The sequence below is a fragment of the Leptonychotes weddellii genome, chromosome 16 (assembly GCF_054177405.1).
Source record: "Leptonychotes weddellii isolate Sample4059 chromosome 16, ASM5417740v2, whole genome shotgun sequence".
Taxonomy (NCBI): domain Eukaryota; kingdom Metazoa; phylum Chordata; class Mammalia; order Carnivora; family Phocidae; genus Leptonychotes; species Leptonychotes weddellii.
In genome coordinates this window covers 47,134,113-47,153,876 of record NC_138384.1, presented here as the reverse complement: position 1 = coordinate 47,153,876, position 19,764 = coordinate 47,134,113, and the positions used below count along the sequence as shown (strand labels likewise).

General features: G+C 52.3%; 2 protein-coding genes across 4 annotated transcripts in view; one reads left to right on the top strand and one right to left on the bottom strand.

Moving 5' to 3' along the window:
* The first annotated feature begins 2,013 nt into the window (after nt 1-2,013).
* On the top strand, nt 2,014-14,351 carry HAS1 (hyaluronan synthase 1). The gene is made up of 5 exons (XM_081807665.1): nt 2,014-4,091; nt 8,015-8,719; nt 10,411-10,636; nt 11,242-11,374; nt 13,321-14,351. Exons 1-5 carry the CDS (start codon nt 4,083-4,085, stop codon nt 13,994-13,996), a joined length of 1,749 nt encoding a protein of 582 aa, XP_081663791.1. The 5' UTR covers nt 2,014-4,082; the 3' UTR covers nt 13,997-14,351.
* Nucleotides 14,352-19,432: 5,081 nt separating this feature from the next.
* Nucleotides 19,433-19,764, bottom strand: part of SPACA6 (sperm acrosome associated 6) — an 11,854-nt gene continuing 11,522 nt past the window's right edge. For all 3 annotated transcript variants that reach the window (XM_031034934.2, XM_031034932.2, XM_081807691.1), the window contains one exon: nt 19,433-19,529. In XM_031034934.2, coding sequence (XP_030890794.1) covers nt 19,496-19,529 — 34 coding nt within the window. In that variant the 3' untranslated portion in view covers nt 19,433-19,495. The remainder of the gene's footprint in view (nt 19,530-19,764) is intronic.

Here is a 19,764-nt window from a genome sequence, read left to right as displayed (position 1 = left end):
CTGCTTCCAGATTTGGATCTTTGCTGACCCTGGGGCACCTTGCCTAGGGTCCCACCTGCCTGGGAGCCCCTAATCCCATGCCTCTCAGGACTGACCACTCAGGGATGGCTCCCCCAGCAACTGGGTAGGGGTGTGGGGAGGGGGTCCCAGCACTGGGCTCTCTCCTGCCCACTTCACCTTCCTCCCTGTCCCTCTCCCCTCCCTCCTCCTCCTCTACCCTCCTTCCTCTTCTCTCCTTTCCTCCTCTTCTTTGTCTTTCCCCTTAGGAAGACAGAACGGGCGGTGGTAGTTCTGTCTTCCATCGGGATCTCATTCATCCGACACGCGTTTGTTGAACACCTACTGTGTACAAGGCACGGGTCCAGATCCCAACGGAACAGAGTCATGACCAAAACAGGCAAAGACCACTGCCTGTATGGAGCTTGTGTTCTAACGAGGGAGATGCACTTTATACAAGAAAGGCAATAAACGGGCAACTTACACTTTATGTAGGAAGGTGAAAAGTGCTGTGACAAACAGGAAAGAGCAGAGGGAGGTAAAGGGGAACAGGAGTGGTGGGGGGCAGGTTTCCAGATGAGGGTAGCCAGGTAAGCCAGCCTCCCTCTTCCCTTCTCCCTCCCTCACTTCCTTCTTTCATTCCTCCTCTCCTCCATCCTTCCACCCTTCTCTGTTTCTCTCCCTCCCTCATCCCTCCATCCTCTGTGTCTCCCTATCTACACTCTTCCAAAGCACTTCCTTCCCACCCAGACACATTTGCCTGGACTCAGGTATTTAACAAAACACCACAACTTCCTCACCTTACTTCCCCAGGGCCCTTGCTTTCCCTCCTTCCCCAGGAGACAAGTCATCATTGAGAAGGGTACCTGACCGAAATGAGGCAAATGTAGTCAAAAGGAGCTCAGACGAAAGGCTCAGTGAGCTGCCTCTCGGTCTCCTTGCTCCTCAGGGTCCTCAGGGAGCTCTGCTCAACCTCGCTCTGCGCTCCCCCTCTCCTCCAGCCCCACAGCTACTGCCTGCATCCCAGCTCAGACTTGTTCATAAGAGACCCTGATATAACCCTGCCACTCAGCCACCCCTGCCATAAGTCCCCGGTCTCTCCATCCAGTTTGTCCCTCACAGGCACCCAGAGCCGCCCATAACTCTCCAGCACCCCCAGGACCAAATCCCAGCCCCTGAATCTGCCAATCAAAACCTGCATGTGGTGAACCCAGCTATGCATCCCACCCCCACCCAGTGCTTTGCCCTTTATGCTTCTACACATCAACCCACCTGTACTTTGCTGACCGGCCAGGACATTTCTTGCCTTGAGTGCCCTTCCTACTCCGCTTTCTAACCACTAGTCCCACCCCCACCCTTACCTTGGCTAACTCTGCTCCTCCTGGACATCACCTCCTCCAAGAAGCCCACCCTGATTCTTCAGCCGGGTTGGGGCATCCTCGCACTCGTCTTTGATCCTCTGTTTACACAGCTGTCTCCTTCACAAGACTGGCATCTCCACAAGGGCAGGGCCCGGGTCTGAGTCATCTCTGTGTGCCTGGCATCACCCAGCCGAGAGCCTGACCCACTGGTGGTGCAGGAGATGTTCCTACAGGGAACAAATTTTCTTTTCCCCTGCCTTTTCTCCATTTCTGCCTTATTTTCTCCCCACTCTTCACCCCTGTCCTGGTTTTCTGTAAACCAAAGCCCAAGGTTTTCTGATGATGATGGAAATCTTGGGAGGGCCACTGTGTACCCAGGGCAGGGAACAGAGATCAGCCTCCACTGGAGTGGAGGGTTCTGGGAGAGATGGGTGTTAGTGAGGGGAGCACGAGGTGATCCTGCCACTACCTCTTGCCTCCTGTGGGAGTGCCTGGTTTCATCTGTCCTTGTCTTAGCTACTGCCAGCCTTGGTCATCTCTCCCTGCAAGGAATTTTGGGAGACTGGACATGTGAATCTGAGGGAGGAGGGGGCTGGGAGCTTGGACTTTTGGGAGGGAGGAGGGGGCTGGGGGCCTGGATTCCTGGGTCTGAGGGAGGAAGGGGCTGGGGGCAGGACTTCTAGGTTTGAGGGAGGAGGGGCTGGGGGCCTGGACTCCTGAGTCTGAGGGAGGAGGGGGGTGGGGGCCTGGACTCCTGGGTCTGAAGGAAGAGGGAGCTGGGGTCAGGACTCCTGGATCCTGGAAGTGGAAACCATTGGGGTTTAAAGTCCTGGTCCCTCCTTCATCCACACTCTGGTTTTAGAAACATCTGGTTTTATACAGCTGCTCCACCCGGGCAGGGTGCGGTGGGGGCTGGGCAGCCAAATGCCCGGCTTCTGAGTGGAGCCTGGACTGCCCCCACCCCCACCCTGGGGTAGAGGAATCTCCCTCCCCTCCTGCTCTGGGCTCAGCTCCCACCGGGGGATCCATCATCCTGACACAGCCAGACACCAGGCGGCAGGCTCCTGGCAACAGCGTCAGGATGCGGCCCTGCCCTGGTGAAGTGGGCGGGGTGCCTCTCACTTGGGCCCTGAACTGGCCTTTTCCCCGACAGCCAGACTCAGGCAAGGCCCAACCTAGTGATGGCCCCTCACACCCTGCCTTCCCGGGGAAACTCAGGGAGTGAGGACTTGGTGTCCTGCAGGGGAAAGCTCCAGGACAGTCTGGATGCGATGAAACAGCAGGAGGGGAAAAGGAGGACTTAGAGACAGAAAACACAGTCAGAGAGAAGCAGGGAATGAGAGAGTCAGAAAAACATATACAGAGATGGAACCTCAGAAGAAGATGCACAGAGATACACAGAGACCGAGGGCGATAGAGACAGAGACAGAGACCAAGAGAGACAGAGAAAAGAGCAACAACCACTGAGAGGAACAGGGAGAAACAGAGAAACAAAAACAGGGAGATGGGAAAAAAAGATACAAATACAGATATTGAGAGAGAAACAGAAGATAGACAAACACAAAGGAAACAAAGGCAGAGACACACAGGAGAGTGAGAGGAAGAGAGAGTCATAGAGTAGGAAAGTCAGGGAGACCGAGAGTCGGAAATGAAGAGACAGACAGACACAAACCCAGAGGGAAGCAGACAGAAATGGACACAGAGAGAAGGAAAAGGGAGAGAGAGAGAGAGATAGGCATGGAGAGAAACAGGAACACACAGAGACAGGTGGACAGAGACTCAGAGACAGTAGGAGATGGGCATGTACAACCACAGACGGAGAAACAGAGGCAGCTATAGAGGGAGAGAGATGGGCATTATCAGTTCACCCGAAGAGGAACAGAGAGAAAGAATTAGATAGAGGGTTTTTTTGTTTGTTTGTTTGTTTTTAATCATGGGAAAAGAAGGGCATGGAAACAATGACATTTATCACTGAGCCTCCTGGTCCTGAGGGGCTGGGGCCTTAGAAGCCCCAGGACCCCGTCTCTGGCCTCTAAGCGAGGCCACTGCCACCTTCACTCTGACTCAGGTTCCCGGGGCTCCCTGGGGGCAGCTGACGCACAACTCTGTGAGTTCACCGCGGAGCCCCTGGGAGACAAATCCCAGTGCCCAGCCCCCTCCCCGGGCCCTGGTACACGCGCACACGCTCGCACGGGCACACATGCAGACCCACCACCACTCACAGCTCCTTGCAGACAGCGGGCCTCACAGCCAGCGCGCGCGGCCACACCCACAACCACGCACGTGTGCGCATTTTCTCGTCCCCGGGGCTTCGAGGGGAGCGGCTGGGATGCGGGAGAGGTGGGCAGAGAAATCGGGCAGACAGGAGGAAAGACGGAGGGTGTGGGGGGGCGGGGAGAAAGCGAGGGAGAGGAACGCAGAAATGGAGAGAAAGAAGAGCGGGGAACGAGAGCGGAGAGCCGAGAAGGAGGCCTGGGAGGGCAGGGAAGGGCGAGACGGCGGCCCTGGGAAGGGAGGCCGTCGGGCGCGGGGGTGCGGGCAATGGCGGGAAGCGGGTGGAGCTGCCCGGCTGGTCCGTGACCTCAGGGCCCCTGGCCCAGCTCCTCCCTGACGTCAGCCCTCCTCCGCCCCCGCCTGCGTCGGTCTTCAAATGACCCCCGGGCTCCCCAGCCACAGCGAGACCCGGGAGCGAGCAGGAGAGGAGCGCCCGCCGGACCCGCGGCGATGACACAGGTGCGTGCGGCCGGGCGGGGACTCTGGCACCTGTGCGACCACGTGGGGGGGGGGGACACCGCGCGCGCTCCTGTGCATGACGGCGACCGTCGCTGTGGGACAGTGACCCGGTCGGAGTGCTTGGGTTCCATCCCCCTGTGTAGGTGGCCATCGCGCCTGTAGTGTATGAGAAGTGACATGTCCTTGCTGATCCCGCTGTAAGCCCGTGTCTGCGTGCGGGGTGCGGGTGGGCGAGGCAGAGCTATATTTGCTCGACACGTGGGCCGGATTTCTACGTTTATGTGTTCAATAACTATTAAGTTGAACCAAATGAAATCGCAGATATCTGGTCACTTCTGCCCTTTAAAAAATGGCCACTTCAGGGCGCCTGGGTGGCTCAGTTGGTTAAGCGTCTGCCTTCGGCTCAGGTCATGATCCTGGAGTCCCGGGATCGAGTCCCGCATCGGGCTCCCTGCTCAGCAGGGGGTCTGCTTCTCCCTCTGCCCTCTTCCCTCTCATGCTCTCTGTCTCTCATTCTCTCTCTCTCAAAATAAATAAATAAAATCTTTAAAAAAAAAAAAGGCCACTTCATAGGGCTCAACCTTAACTGTTACTGTTTTCTGAAGCTCTGTCCCTTTGCTCCCACCCAGACCCACAAGTGGGTGCCTGTATCTCTGTTGCTCTGTGGGCATCCGGTCCTGGTTTAGCTCCTTCCTGCTCAAGGGCGTGTTCCCAAGTTCACCTGTGTGGCTGTTGGTGCGGGTCTCAGGATCCCTAAGTTCTAACAGCAGGCGTCTGGGTTATCTTCTAGAATATGAACGTTCTCCTATGTGGGCACACTGTGTGTCTCTTGTCGTGTGTGAATATATGTGTGGCTCTGTGTGTCCACAGCTGATACAGGTGTGTTTCTGAGTGTTTTAATAATGTAATCATTAATATTGAGTGATTACTAGGCTCAAAGCTCTACTTATAGAAGCTAAAAGCCGTGTCCTATAGAAACATCATGTGAGCCACATACATAATTTAAAATTTTTTAGTAGCCACATTTAAAAGGTAAACTTACTTTCAATAATATAATTTATGTAACCCAATATATCAGGGGGCATCAGATTTTTTCTGTATAATGCTAGATAGTCCATATTTGAGTTTTTGTGTGTGTGTGTCATATGATCTCTATTGCAACTACTCAACTTTGGTGTAGCGTGAAATCAGCCATAGACAGTATGTAAACAGATGAGTGTGACTGTATGCCAATCAAAGTTGATTTAAGGATGCTGAAATTTGAATTTCATGTAATTTTCATATGCCACAAAATATTATTCTTTTGACTTTTTTCACCCATTTAAAAATGTAAAAACTAGGGATGCCCAACTGGATCAGTTGGTAGAGCATGCGATTTTTTTTTTAAGATTTTTATTTATTTATTTGACAGAGAAAGAGAATACAAGCAAGGGGAGCAGCAGAGGGAGAGGGAGAAGCAGACTCCCTGCTGAGCAGGGAGCCCATGTGGGGCTGGATCCCAGGACCCTGGGATCATGACCTGAACCAAAGGCAGGTGCTTAACCGGCTGAACCTGAGCATGCGCTTCTTAATCTCGGGGCTGTAAGTTCAAGCCCCACACTGGGTGTAGAGGTTACTTAAAAAATAAAATCTGGGGTGCCTGGGTGGCTCAGTCGTTAAGCATCTGCCTTCGGCTCAGGTCATGATCCCAGGGTCCTGGGATCAAGACCCGCATCGGGCTCCCTGCTCGGCGGGAAGCCTACTTCTCCCTCTCCCGCTCCCCCTGCTCGGGTTCCCTCTCTCTCTGTGTCTCTCTCTCTCAAATAAATAAAATCTTAAAATAAATAAATAAAATCTTTAAAAAAACCAAACAAACTAAAACCTTGTCTTCGCTTGCAGGGTTGTAGTGAAAAGGGTAGCAGGCATTTGGCCCGAGGGCTGTAGGGTGCCAATCCCGGCTCTCTCAGAAATATTATCATTTCATGAATAGACGCATCAGACCTATATTTGCTACAACATAACATAAAACTTCAAAACAAGATTTTTAAAACTATCATTTCAGTATGTAACCAACACAAAAATATTAACGAGATATTTTACTCTTTTTTTTTTTTCAAACTAAGGCTTCAGAATCCAGATGTGTAGCACATCTCACGCAGATGCTGTATTTTCACTGGAGATACTTGATCTGCATTTAGATTTCATAAAATTTACCAATGAAAAAGCAGCTTCCCACACCCTACTTGTTTCAAACATACTTAAAAGCTTTCCAATAATTGAATCAAGTGTCAGTTTCTGACATTAAATATTTAAATAAAATTAAAAATTCAGTTCCTCTGTCCTACTGGCTGTTTTTCAAGGACCCAGTAGCCACGTGTGGCTGGTGACGCCTGTGTTGGACGACACAAATCTGTGTCCTAATGACTCATTTAACTCGTAAAGAAGCCCATGAGATGGGAGCTGGTGACACAGGAGGCAGTTTAGAGGACGATGGGGCCAGACTGCCTGAATGGCCTTGGGCAAGAGAAATCACTGCCCTGTGCCTCTGTTTCCTTATATGTAATAGGAGCAACAGTATCCACCACACTTGGACAGTACTTGGCGTGTAGAAGGGGCTAAATCCCCATTTTACAAGATGAGAAAACGGAGGCACCCCTCTCTCTGATTCTGAGCTCTTCCTGCAACATGTACTGGGCACTTGGCCCTGTCGGGAACCTGAGCAATGAAGGAGAATGTGGTCGTTCCTTTGGGAAGTCAGAGAAAAGACTCCTCCACCTGTGAGCTTCATGACCTTGAGCAAGCCACTCTTCCTGGCTAATCAGTCCTCAGTTTTGCTATGTGTATGGTGGCAGTAAACATTATCTCCTGCCCCCCCATCCCCAGCTCTCCCGACGAGTAAAGCCAGTATATAAGCTGGTAGTTCAACGACCAGATTCTTAGTTTCAAATCCTGGCTTCTCTGCTATCCAGCTGTGACCTTGGGCAGGTTGCTGCACCTCTCTCTGACTCAGTTGCCTCGGCTGTAAAATGGGGATAATAGTACCTACCTCATAGGACTGTCCTGAGGATTAAAATAAGTTTTTATAAAAGGCTTATAGCAGCACCTGGTACATACCATATTGCATTTAAAAAAAATTATTTCTTTATTTGACAGAGAGAGAGACAGCGAGAGGGAACACAAGCAGGGGGAGTGGGAGAGGGAGAAGCAGGCTTCCCGCTGAGCAGGGAGCCCGATGTGGGGCTCAATCCCAGGACCCTGGGATCATGACCTGAGCTGAAGGCAGACACTCAAGGACTGAGCCACCCAGGCACCCTCATATTGTATTATTTTTAAGATGATGATGATGATCTCAACACTAAGAAACCTTTAATTGTGAGATGAGTGTTTATGTGCCACCAAGAAGCGGGAGGGGAGGAGATCCCCTGTTAATTAAACTGTGACATTCCGTTGAGTGTAATCCTCATGGATTGAAGAGCTGTTTAAAATGTGGGGAAAAATGTATTAGAATCAATATATTATAATCAGGCATGGAGCTTTGCTGTTTGCCACAATTATTTTCATTAGTGAAAATAACTTTGCAGTACCCAGGGGATTTTCTTTCTTTCTTTTTTTTTAAAAGATTTTATTTATTTCTTTGACAGAGAGAGACACAGTGAGAGAGGGAACACAAGCAGGGAGAGTGGGAGAGGGAGAAGCAGGCTTCCCGCTGAGCAGGGAGCCCGATGCGGGGCTCGATCCCAGGACCCCGGGATCATGACCGGAGCCGAAGGCAGACGCTTAATGACTGAGCCACCCAGGCGCCCCCCCCTCCCCCAGGGGATTTTCTTTACAAAAAGGGGATGTTGTATTGGCTTGGGGGAAAACAAAAACCCTAGGTCTTCCCTTCCCAGAAGAGGATCTCAGGACTCTTTCCCCCTGCTATCCCCTCTCTCTGCTCCCAGCAGGACGCGCCCAAGCCCACCCCGGCCGCCCGCCACTGCTCTGGCCTGGCCCGGCGGGTGCTGACTATCACCTTCGCGCTGCTCATCTTGGGCCTCATGACCTGGGCCTACGCCGCCGGGGTGCCGCTCGCCTCCGATCGCCACGGCCTCCTGGCCTTCGGTCTCTACGGGGCTTTCCTCTCCGCACACCTGGTGGCGCAGAGCCTCTTCGCGTACCTGGAGCACCGGCGGCTGGCGGCGGCGGCGCGGCGGGCGGCGGCGCGGGGGCCCCGGGACGCGGCGGCGGCGCGCAGCGTGGCGCTGACCATCTCGGCGTACCAGGAGGACCCGGCGTACCTGCGCCAGTGCCTGGCGTCCGCCCGCGCCCTGCAGTACCCGCGCGCGCGGCTGCGCGTCCTCATGGTGGTGGACGGCAACCGCGCCGAGGACCTCTACATGGTGGACATGTTCCGCGAGGTGTTCGCCGACGAGGACCCCGCCACCTACGTGTGGGACGGCAACTACCACCAGCCCTGGGAACCCGCGGCGGCGGGCGCTGCAGGCGCGGGCGCCTACCGGGAGGTGGAGGCCGAGGACCCGGGGCGGCTGGCGGTGGAGGCGCTCGTGAGGACGCACAGGTGCGTGTGCGTGGCGCAGCGCTGGGGCGGCAAGCGCGAGGTCATGTACACTGCCTTCAAGGCCCTCGGCGACTCTGTGGACTACGTGCAGGTGAGTGCGAGGTGCGCGCGCCCCACCGTGCCCCTGACGCTCGCAATCCCTCTTCCCTAGGCTTCTTCCTTCAGGGCAGAAAGCGGAATGGACCTCTTTCTAACTCCCTTTTTTATCCAGCCATTCAGTGTAGGGATTCTTTCCGTCTCTCATTCGTTCTTACGTCCCTCTATCCGTCCATCCAATAAGGAGACCACTCATTCTATTCATCGTGTAGCGATTCATTAATTCCTCCCTTTCTTTTTTTTTAGATTTTATTTATTTATTTGAGAGAGAGGATGAGAGGAGAGAGAGAGCACATGAGAGGGGGGAGGGTCAGAGGGAGAAGCAGACTCCCCGCTGAGCAGGGAGCCCGATGCGGGACTCGATCCCGGGACTCCAGGATCAAGACCTGAGCCGAAGGCAGTCGCCTAACCAACTGAGCCACCCAGGCGCCCAACTCCTCCCTTTCTTCATTCATTCAACCTCAAGTTGCATACTCTATACTCTTTCTTTCACTCTTACTCATATTCTTTTTTTTTTTTAATTGTAGTTGACATCACTCGTCCCTTCTTACATCCATCTCTCCAATATGGAGGTCATTCATTTATTTTGTTCATTCATTACCTGTTGGATGCAGACTCTTTCCTTCCCTCGTTCACCCATCCATCCATCCATCCATCCATCCATCCATCCATCCAGTCATCCACTCAATCTAAAGATTTATTCATTTATCCATCCAATGTAGAAATCATTCATTGCTTTATTCACCCATTCAACGTAGAGATTTCTTCCTGTCTTCATCCAAAGTAGAAACTCATTCAGTAATGCACTGCATTAGTTTTCTATTGTTGCCTAACAGATGACCACAAATTTGGCAGCTTGAAACAAAACACTTATCTCCTAGTTTCCATGAATCAGGAGTCTGAGCAAAGCTTAACTGGTTCCTCTGTTCAGGTACCATCAGGCTATAATCATGATGTCAGCTGGAGCTGGGTCCTATCTAAGGCTCAGGGGCCTCTTCCAAGCTAATGTGTTTGTGGGCAGAATTCATGTTCTTGCAGCCATAATACTTCTTCTTCCAGATCAGCAAGAGAAAGTCTCTGACTTCTAGACCTTCTTTTAAAGGGCTCACCTGATTAGGTCAGACCCACCCAGGAAATCTCAGTAGATTAGGGATTTTTTTTTTTAAGATTTTATTTATTTATTTGACAGAGGGAGAGACAGCGAGAGAGGGAATACAAGCAGGGGGAGTGGGAGAGGGAGAAGCAGGCTTCCCGTGGAGCAGGGAGCCCGATGCAGGGCTCGATCCCAGGACCCCGGGATCATGACCTGAGCCGAAGGCAGACACCTAACGACTGAGCCACCCAGGCGCCCCAGGGATCTTAATTACATTGCAAAACTCCTTTACTATTTGTATATAAGGCAATATAATCGTGGGAGTTATGTGCCATCACTTTTGCCATATCCTGTGGGTTAGAAGCAAGTTACAGGTCTTGCCCACATGCCAGAGGAGGGTATGATACAAGGTTATGGGTCTTAGGGAGGTCATCTTAAAGTGTGATTAGACATTGAAAATGACTACAAAATTGAAAGTTGTGTTCAGATTGGGTGCGGAGTGTCCCAGCAGCTCCCCACCCTTTGGTGCCCTCCCCTCAAGCACCAGCCCTGGGCAGGGATTTGGCCTGATCCTGGCCCCTTCCACCCCACAGGTCTGTGACTCGGACACAAGGCTGGACCCCATGGCACTGCTGGAGCTGGTGCGGGTACTGGATGAGGACCCCCGGGTAGGAGCTGTTGGGGGGGATGTGCGGATCCTTAACCCCCTGGACTCCTGGGTCAGCTTCCTAAGCAGCCTGCGGTACTGGGTGGCCTTCAACGTGGAGCGGGCTTGTCAGAGCTACTTCCATTGTGTGTCCTGCATCAGTGGTCCCCTAGGTGAGCAGGGGTAGGACTTGGGAAGGGCATGGATAGGGTGGAGGGGGCGAGAGGGAGCCAGAACGGGTTGAGGATATGATTGAGATTGGGGACAAAGATGGGGCTGCAACAGGGATTGGGGATAGGGACACAACTGGAAGTTGGAGGCGGGATGGCGTTTGGTGGGGTTGGAGAAAGGGTGTGGATGGGGATAGGGAATGGGGAAAGGTTTAGGGAAGGGAATGGGATGGAATTGGAGTCAAGGAAAGGGTTGGGGCCAAGTTTGGGGTTGGTGAAGGGTTTTTGGATGGGGATGGGTAGGGGATAGGGCTGAGAATGGATATGGGGTCGAGGATGGAGTTGGGGTGGCTTTGCTGTCAAAGTGGATGTGGGTGTGCGTCAGGGACAGGATTGGGGCACATTTGGGGTGGGTATAGGGTTGAAGAAGGATTGGTGTTGAGAATGGGATTGGGGCTAGAGTTGTTGCTGGAGATAGGGCTGAGGACAGGATTGAGATGGTTGAGGATGGGGCCAGAATTGGAGGTGAGTTGGGTTGGGAGATAGGATTGGGGACAGTACTGGGCACAGTAGAGGCTGATGGTCCTGTACTCCCCACCCCCACCTAGGCCTGTACAGGAACAACCTCCTGCAGCAGTTCCTTGAGGCCTGGTACAACCAGAAGTTCCTGGGTACCCACTGCACCTTTGGGGATGACCGGCACCTCACCAACCGCATGCTCAGCATGGGCTATGCGACCAAGTAAGCAGAGGGGATCAGGTAGTTGGGTGTGTGTGGAGGCCAGTGACTCTGTGTGTGTGTTGGGAATTCTCCAAACCCAAGTTATCGTGCAGGACAGTGGACTCTACCAAATGAGACGTTAGGGGAGAGTGGAAGATACTAGAAGGAGTAGGGGTGGCATTTGCATTGATCATGTGACCCAATGGACTCTACTAAGTGAGGCAAGGTGAGGGTGGGGAATTCCGCCTAGAATAAACCACATGAGATGGGGCAGGATGGCTCTCCCCCGGCAGCGCAGATTACTTCAGGTGAGGTGGGGAGGGAAAGAGAGTGGGATCTAGTGAGAGAGTGAGCAAGAAGAATCAAGTGCTTCAGGAAGAGTTGTAATTCAGTGAGACTCAGGGAGTATGGGTTCAACCAGGTCGAGTTCAGGGGAAAGAGATTTCTACAAAGCTAGACCCTGTGAAAGGGCCAGAGAGAACTTGGGGTACACCAAGGGAACTCATGCATTCATTCACAAGGCAAACATTCATTATAATGTGTTTTTGTTTAAGTTTATTTATTTAAGTACTCTCTATGCCCAGTGTGGGGCTTGAACTCATGACCCCAAGATCAAGAACAGCACGCCCTTCTGGCAGAGCCAGCCAGGCACCCCTCATTACAATGTTTCAAGCTCTGAGGATGCAGCAGTTACCAAGAGACACAGATTCATGCTCATACCTACTGGGGAGACAGTAACTAAGGAGAACATGTAGTAGGCTGGATAATGGACGTGCCAGGAAAGGGGGTTAGAGAGTCTGGGAGCAGAGAATGAAATGTTAACTAGGATGCCCTAGGAAGGGCAGGGATGGAGGCTGGAAACGGTGGAGCTGGAGCCCTAGCAAGGGGGAGAGCGTCAGGGGAGGAGGACAGAGTGGTGACGGGGAGCACTCAAGAAAGGCTTAGAGGCCACCCAAGAACTTTGAACGAAGATGAGGGAGCCATGGGAGGTTCTGGGCAGAGGGGTGAGTGTTGTTGTGATAGGATCCCTCTGGCAGCTGTTTTGAGTACAGACTGCAGGAGACAAGGGCAGGGCAGGGAGGCTACTGAGGATGCCAGACCACACAGGGGAAGGAGCGGGACGGTGTCAAGTAATACCCGTGGGGTAGAATAGTTTGACGCCTCCTAACAAACTTGACTGTTAGTGGCCCACCTGATGACGTTCCAGAAACGGGATCCTAGCCTTGTGTGGGCTTAGCTGCGAACTGGGTGGGGTTAACTGGGATGTCCGCTGTGGCCACAGGAAGGGGGCCTAATGGTCCCTTGAGCTCGAACACATGGGCTGCCCCGGGGTAGGAACATCGCCTGGCTTATCCCTCACCACGGGGCCTGCCAATAAGAGTGACCACTAAAGTATTCGTAATAGATTAGTGATAGCACTAGTAATAGGTCAGTAACTGTAATGATATTAGTAACGGCAGTCGTGGTATTAGTCATCGTGCAAACAGTAGTAGTTTCTTTTTTTTTTTTTTCTTTTTTAAAGATTTTATTTATTTTTTAGAGAGCGAGCGAGAGAGAAACAGCCTGAGAGGGGAGAGGGTCAGAGGGAGAAGCAGGCTCCCCGCCGAGCCGGGAGCCCGATGTGGGGCTCGATCCCAGGACCCTGGGATCATGACCTGAGCCGAAGGCAGACGCTTAACCATCTGAGCCACCCAGGCGCCCACAGTAGTAGTTTCTAATATTTATTGAGCAAATACAACATCCTGTGCTCAGCAGTCGGCATGAGTCCCGATTCAGTGCTCACCGCAGCCCTATTAGGTAGGAATCCTCGTCGAGGCCGTTTTACTTACGGGAACCCGAGGCCCAGGGAGGTCAGGCAAGCTTGCAGCCCCGTGGCCGCCCGACGCCGGTGGCCTTCTCCCGCTCCGATCCCTGTCCCGGCCGCAGGGAGGGCGGTGCTGATGCCCTGCCTCGTCCCTCCGGCGCAGGTACACCTCCCGGTCGCGCTGCTACTCCGAGACTCCCTCGTCCTTCCTGCGCTGGCTGAGCCAGCAGACGCGCTGGTCCAAGTCCTACTTCCGCGAGTGGCTGTACAACGCGCTCTGGTGGCACCGCCACCACGCGTGGATGACCTACGAGGCCGTGGTCTCGGGGCTCTTCCCCTTCTTCGTGGCGGCCACCGTGCTGCGGCTCTTCTACGCGGGCCGCCCGTGGGCGCTGCTGTGGGTGCTGCTGTGCGTGCAGGGCGTGGCGCTGGCCAAGGCGGCCTTCGCGGCCTGGCTGCGCGGCTGCGCGCGCATGGTGCTGCTCTCGCTCTACGCGCCGCTCTACATGGGCGGCCTCCTGCCCGCCAAGTTCCTGGCGCTGGCCACCATGAACCAGAGCGGCTGGGGCACCTCTGGCCGGCGGACGCTGGCCGCCAACTACGTCCCCCTGCTGCCGCTGGCCGTCTGGGCTCTGCTGCTGCTGGGAGGCCTGGTCCGCAGCGTGGTGCGCGAGGCCCGGGCCGACTGGAGCGGCCCTGCCCGCGCCGCCGAGGCCCACCACCTGGCCGCCGGCGCTGGCGCCTACGTGGGGTACTGGGTGGTCATGCTGGCGCTCTACTGGGTGGGCGTGCGGAGGCTCTGCCGGCGGCGGTCGGGTGGCTACCGGGTCCAGGTGTGAGTCCAGGTGTGCGGGCTGCTCGCCCGAGGGACTTCAGGGGAGGCGAGAGGAAACCCGCGGGGAGGGGGGGTGGGGGGGGAACAGGAGCCACGCCCTTGCCGGGTGATTCTCTGGGCCTCAGTTTCCCTCCTCTGTGAAGCGAGGGGGTGGACCCAAGATTCTTCAACCTGGACTGTTTTGGGGCTGGGACTTCAGGGTCCCTGGGGAGGGGTATTTATTGATCAGGGCGTGCATTTTTAGGGGTGGGGGGACAAGGGTCCCCACATGCTGTCCAGGGGCCTGCTTTCTCCCTGTTCTTATTTAATATCCATTTGTACTGTGTGATTAGGATATAATAAAGAATTTTATTTATTTTCTTCTGAGTCTCCCCCCCCCCTTTTTTTTTTTTTTTGAGAACTGAAGGGCTACATGGTCGAAGGTTGGGGACTCGTGGCTCTGTCTTGGGTACCAGCTGTTCGAATGTAGACAGGCTCCTTCCTCGGGAAATGGATAATAATCCCATGGGTCAGTTGTGAGGGTGAAATTTCTCAACTTCTCATCACCGATACTTACGCAGTGCCTACTATGTGGGGACACTCTTAGGTACCGTGGAGGGCCTTTCCCTGGTCCATCCACTTGGCTACTGTCTAAGAAAGGTAAGTCATACCTTGTCTCCTCAAACGCCTAGCACCTCACTCTTAGCTTGCTTTCCATCTCACTGGGAAAACAAAGGTGACGAAGAAAACTTTCAGTCCCACCTGCACGTCTTTCCACTGATTTGCATCTGTGCCCACACAGGCCACCTTCCCCCATTCGTGAGGGCGAACTGCCTGTTCCAATGCCAACCCCTTCCACTGGGGCACTGGACCTCATACCCTCTGGTCTACTCAAAGATCTCACTGCTTCTGTTCTTCCCACGTCATCAATTCTTGCCTCCCCACGGGTCTTTCCCCTCAGCATCCAAATGTGCTGTCATTCTCCGATTTTTTAAATACATTTTAAAAAGATTTTTATTTACTTATTTGATAGAGTGAGCGAGTGAGAGAGCACAAGCATCGGGAGCGGCAGAGGGAGAGGGAGAAGCAGGCTCTCCGCTGAGCAGGGAGCCCGATGCGGGGCTTGATCCCAGGACCCCGGGATCATGACCTGAGCCGAAGGCAGACACTCAACCAACTGAGCCACCCAGTGCCCCTCACTCTCTGATTTTTAAGACTCCCTGTCTTGACCTATTTCCTCCTGAACTACTGTCTCATTTTTTTTTAAGTAATCTCTACCCCCAGTGGGGCTCAAACTCATGACCCCGAGATCAAGATCTTCTGCATGATCTACCGACTGAGCCAGCCAGGCACCCCATCCTGTCTCATTTCTAACAGCAAAACTCCTTGAGAGCTGTTTATATTTGTCTCCAATTTCTCTCCCACAAAGTTCAGCCATGTCAAGTGTGTAATTCAGTGGTTTTTAGTAAGTTTATAGACTTGTGCAACCATTACCGTAATCTGATTTTAGAACATTTCCCTCACCCCCAAAGGGGAATCCTATGACCACCGGCAGTCCCTTTCATTCCTCACCCCAAAACCACCTCGATGCCCTAGGCAACCATAATCTACTCTCTGTCTCTACAGATTTGCATGTATCACTGGCTCATTCCTTTTTATTGCCAAATAATATTCCATTGTAGGGAAGTATCACATTTGGTTTATGCATTTATCAGTTGATGGACATTTGCGATGTTTCCATTTTTTGGCCACTGTGAATAATGTTATGAACATTCACATACAAGTTTTTGTGTGAACACAGGTTAAATTCTCTGGGAATGGAGTTGCTGAGTCATATGGTGATCCTGTTTAATTTATTGAGGAAGTGCCAGATGGTTTTCACAATGCCAGTACCATTTTATATTCCTACCAGCAAAGTAGGAGGGTTCCGAATTCCTTACATCCTCACCAACATTTGTTATCACCTGACTTAAAAAAAAAGATTTTATTTATTTGAGAGAGAGAGCGTGAGTGGGATGAGGGGTTGAGGGAGAGGGAGAAGCAGACTCCCCGCTAAGCAGGGAGCCCGACGCGGGGCTCGATCGAAGGACCCTGGGACCATGACCTGAGCCGAAGGCAGACGCTTAACCGACGGAGCCACCCAGGTGCCCCTCACCTGACTTTTTGATTATAGCCTCCCAGGGGGTGTGAAATGGTATCTCACTGTGGTTTTGATTTGCATTTCCCTGATGACGAGTGTGGCTTAAACCCATGCCAATCAGCTGGCTCCCCCCCACCGCTCTATGGAAATGGCTCTGGTCAGGTTCATCAGTGATGTCCAGCTTGCTAAAACCAATGGCCAGTTCTCAGGTCTTCTCTTGCACCATGTGGCAGCATGTGACCCAGCTGATCACTATCTCCTTGAAATGTTTTCTTCGCCTGGCTTTCAGAATGCCACAGCTGCCTTGCTTTCCCCGTTTTTCCTTCTCAGTTCCTCTTCATGGTTCGGACTGCTTACCTTTGGAGAAACCTCCTCCTACCCACTTCTCTTATCCGTCTACACTCATTTCCTCTGTGTATCCAGCGGCGTGGCTCTGCGTGCCTCATTCACGCTCCATGCCTGGAGAGGGGGCTCTGCAACTTGTATCTTCAGATCAGACCTCACCTCTAAATTCCTGGACTTTTTTTTTTCATTCACTCATTCTTTGATGATGTCAATCAGTCCCCAAACCATTTACTAAGTATGTACTGAATTCCACATTTTGCCGGGTTTGCAAATACCGAAATGAATCAGAGGCAGCCCCTGCCTTCCAGTAGCTCCTAGTCAAGTAAACAAAGAGTGTGATCCAGAGTTATACCCCGGGTCCCCAGACACCTGCCTCTGTGACTTGTTTTCATAGATGAGGGACAATTTAAATTATTAAAGCTATAAAAGATGATAAATTTAGCTCTCCTCGGGGGTGCCTGGGTGGCTCAGTCGGTTAAGCCATCTTCCTTCGGCTCGGGTCTTGATCCCAGGGTCCTGGAATTGAGTCGGAGGTTGGGCTCCCTGCTCAGCAGGGAACCTGCTTCTCCCTCTGCCTCTGCTCCCTCCCGCTCTCTCCCTCACTCTCTCTCAAATAAAATCTTAAAAAAAATAAATTTAGCTCCTCAGTGTCACTGGCCACATTTGACCTGCTTCATGGCCACAGGTGGCTGGAGGCCACCACATGGACAGTGCACATCTAGAATGTTCCCGTCATGGCAGAGGGTTCTACTGACATTGCGGCTGCCATGACCATTGACACCTGCCCCTTCTCTTTTCTTCCCCTCACACCCAACATTCTGATCCATCAGCAAACCCCACTGGTTCTACCTTCAGGACGGATCTAGAACCACTGCTCCTCACTGTCACCACTTTGTCCCCGAGCTGCATCTCCTTCCTGGATTAAAGCTGTCCAGATTACCACAGCACCTAACAGCAGTTCCTAGTTCCACCCCTGCCCCCTACAGTTTATCCATGCAGTAGCCATGCAACTCAAATCATATCATGACCTTCCTCGTCTCAAAAACTGCCCATAACTCTCATCTCAGGAAAATCCAGACCTTACAGTGGCCAAGGTCCTCCATGATCTGGTCCCCTCACATCCTCTCTGACCTCACTGCCTACTCTTTCCTAAAGTTCTGCTCCAGATGCCTCCCGGCCACGTCCCCAACACTAGGCACACGCAGGGGCTTTTGTCCCTGCTGTTTTTGCTTTGATCCATGTCTTATTGCGCTTAATTTTCTTGTTTATTATCTAACCATCCATTACAATCTAAACTCCATGGGGCACCTGGGTAGCTCAGTCGGTTAAGCATCTGACTCTTGATTTCAGCTCAGGTCATGATGTCAGGGTTGTGAGATCGAGCCCCACGTTGGGCTCCACATTGGGTGTGGAGCCTGCTTAAGATTCTTTCTCTCCTTCTCCCTCTGCCCCCCCCCCCACCAAAAGAATCTAAACTCCATGAGGGTGCAGATTTTTGTCTGTTCTGATTTCTTCACTGCTGTCTCTACAGTACCTTGAAAATGCCTGGCACATAGAAGTACTCAGTAAATATTCTCTGAATGAGTGAGTCAGTAAAGGGGACTATATCAGTGAACAAGAATGAGTAGATGCCCAGAAGGAACTTATCCTTTAGGTGGGAAGACACAAACCCAAATAAAAAACACAAGTTGACATTAAGTCCCAATGAGTACTGTGCACAAGCCAAAATAGGGGGAGGGAAGTAGTCAGAGAAGATGACATTTGAGCGGGGAGCTGTGAGAGGGAGGTAGCTCCGTGAGGTTCACAGTAAAGTCATGTCAAGTATGAAGGACAGCATGTGCAAAAGCCCGAACATGGGACTGAGCTTTGTGTGTTCAAGGGACAAAAAAAAAAAAAAAAAAAATGGCTAGTGGGGCTAGAGGGTAAAGAGGGGAACAAGAAAAGGGAGGTGGAGTCCGGCAAAAATAGCACCAGATACACAGACTCATCGTGGGGATTAAATAGGTTAATATATGTAAAGGCTTTTCAGGGGAAACTGTAACTGAGTTAACTAGACACAAAAGGGAGAAAACCTTATTCTAGGCAGGGAACAGCACGTAACCAGGTCCTGGAGAGGGTGACAAGAATCATGACAAATGTAAGGAATAAGCAAAGGCCAGACGAAGTGCAGGGTGAAAAGATCAAGGGAGAAGAGTGGTAGGGGACAAGGCCTGCCAGGTCAGCAAGGGCCAGAACCTGGAGCATCTTAGAGGCCTTGACAAGGAATTGGATTTGTTCCAATGGCAATAGGGAGCCACCAAAGGCTTTTGAGCAGAGGAGTGACATGATCTGACATACTTTAAAATATTACTCTGGCTGCCATGTGGAGGATGGACCGGAGTGAGGCAAGGCTGATTCGGGGCAGGGAGGCGAGTGGGGATGCTGCTGCAGTGATCCAGGCAAGAGACGATGGTGACTGGGACCACAGACAGAGGGCAGCTACACAAGATGTTTAGGAGTTAAAAAGGCTGAGTCACGGAAGTAGAAGTGGGGGAGGAATTAAACGCGGGTTTCGGGATGAGCAGCTGGGTGGATGGTGGTGACTTCAGCAGGAAAGCCTTGCGGAGGAACAGGCGTTCAGAGAGACATCAAGGGCAGCGCTTTCTGCCCACAGGTCCTGTCCCCATGCTTTAATAAAATCACCTTCTTGCACAAAACAAACAAACAAAAACAACAACAAAAAACCCAAAGAGACATCAAGGAATCCATCTGAGGGTATCGTCTGCAAGTTGAAATGTCAAAGAGACAGTCAGCAATCTAGGGACGGGTCTGGGCTTGTACGGAAAGTCCTCAGCACAGGACCTTGCATGTACCTTGACAGCTCTACATATTACTGTCACTAAAGGAATAGTCACCTGGGCATATTTGGGGTATGCTGCCCCTCCTCCTACCTGCGTTAGCGGTGACCACCTTCAAAGATGAAAGAATCTACAGAGCTGAAATATATTCTTTATTTTAGGAATGAAAACCGGATAAGGAAGTAAGAAAAAGATACCTTTGTTAGTTGCCCTTGAAGTACCATCGAACGAACGTCCTGGGGAAACAAGGAGGCATTTGTGTTGGTGGGAAAGGTTTGGGATTAGATATCTGGGTCCTGGAAGCCTGGGTCCCAAAGGTAGACAAGGCCTGCACTCTTGGATCTGAGAGAAGAGGGCCTATGGGCTTGGACTCCTGAAACTGGAGGAGGAAGGGACTGGGGGCCTGGACTCCTGGGTCTGAGGGTGGAGGGAGGTGGGGGCCTGGACTCCTGGGTCTGAGGGTGGAGGGAG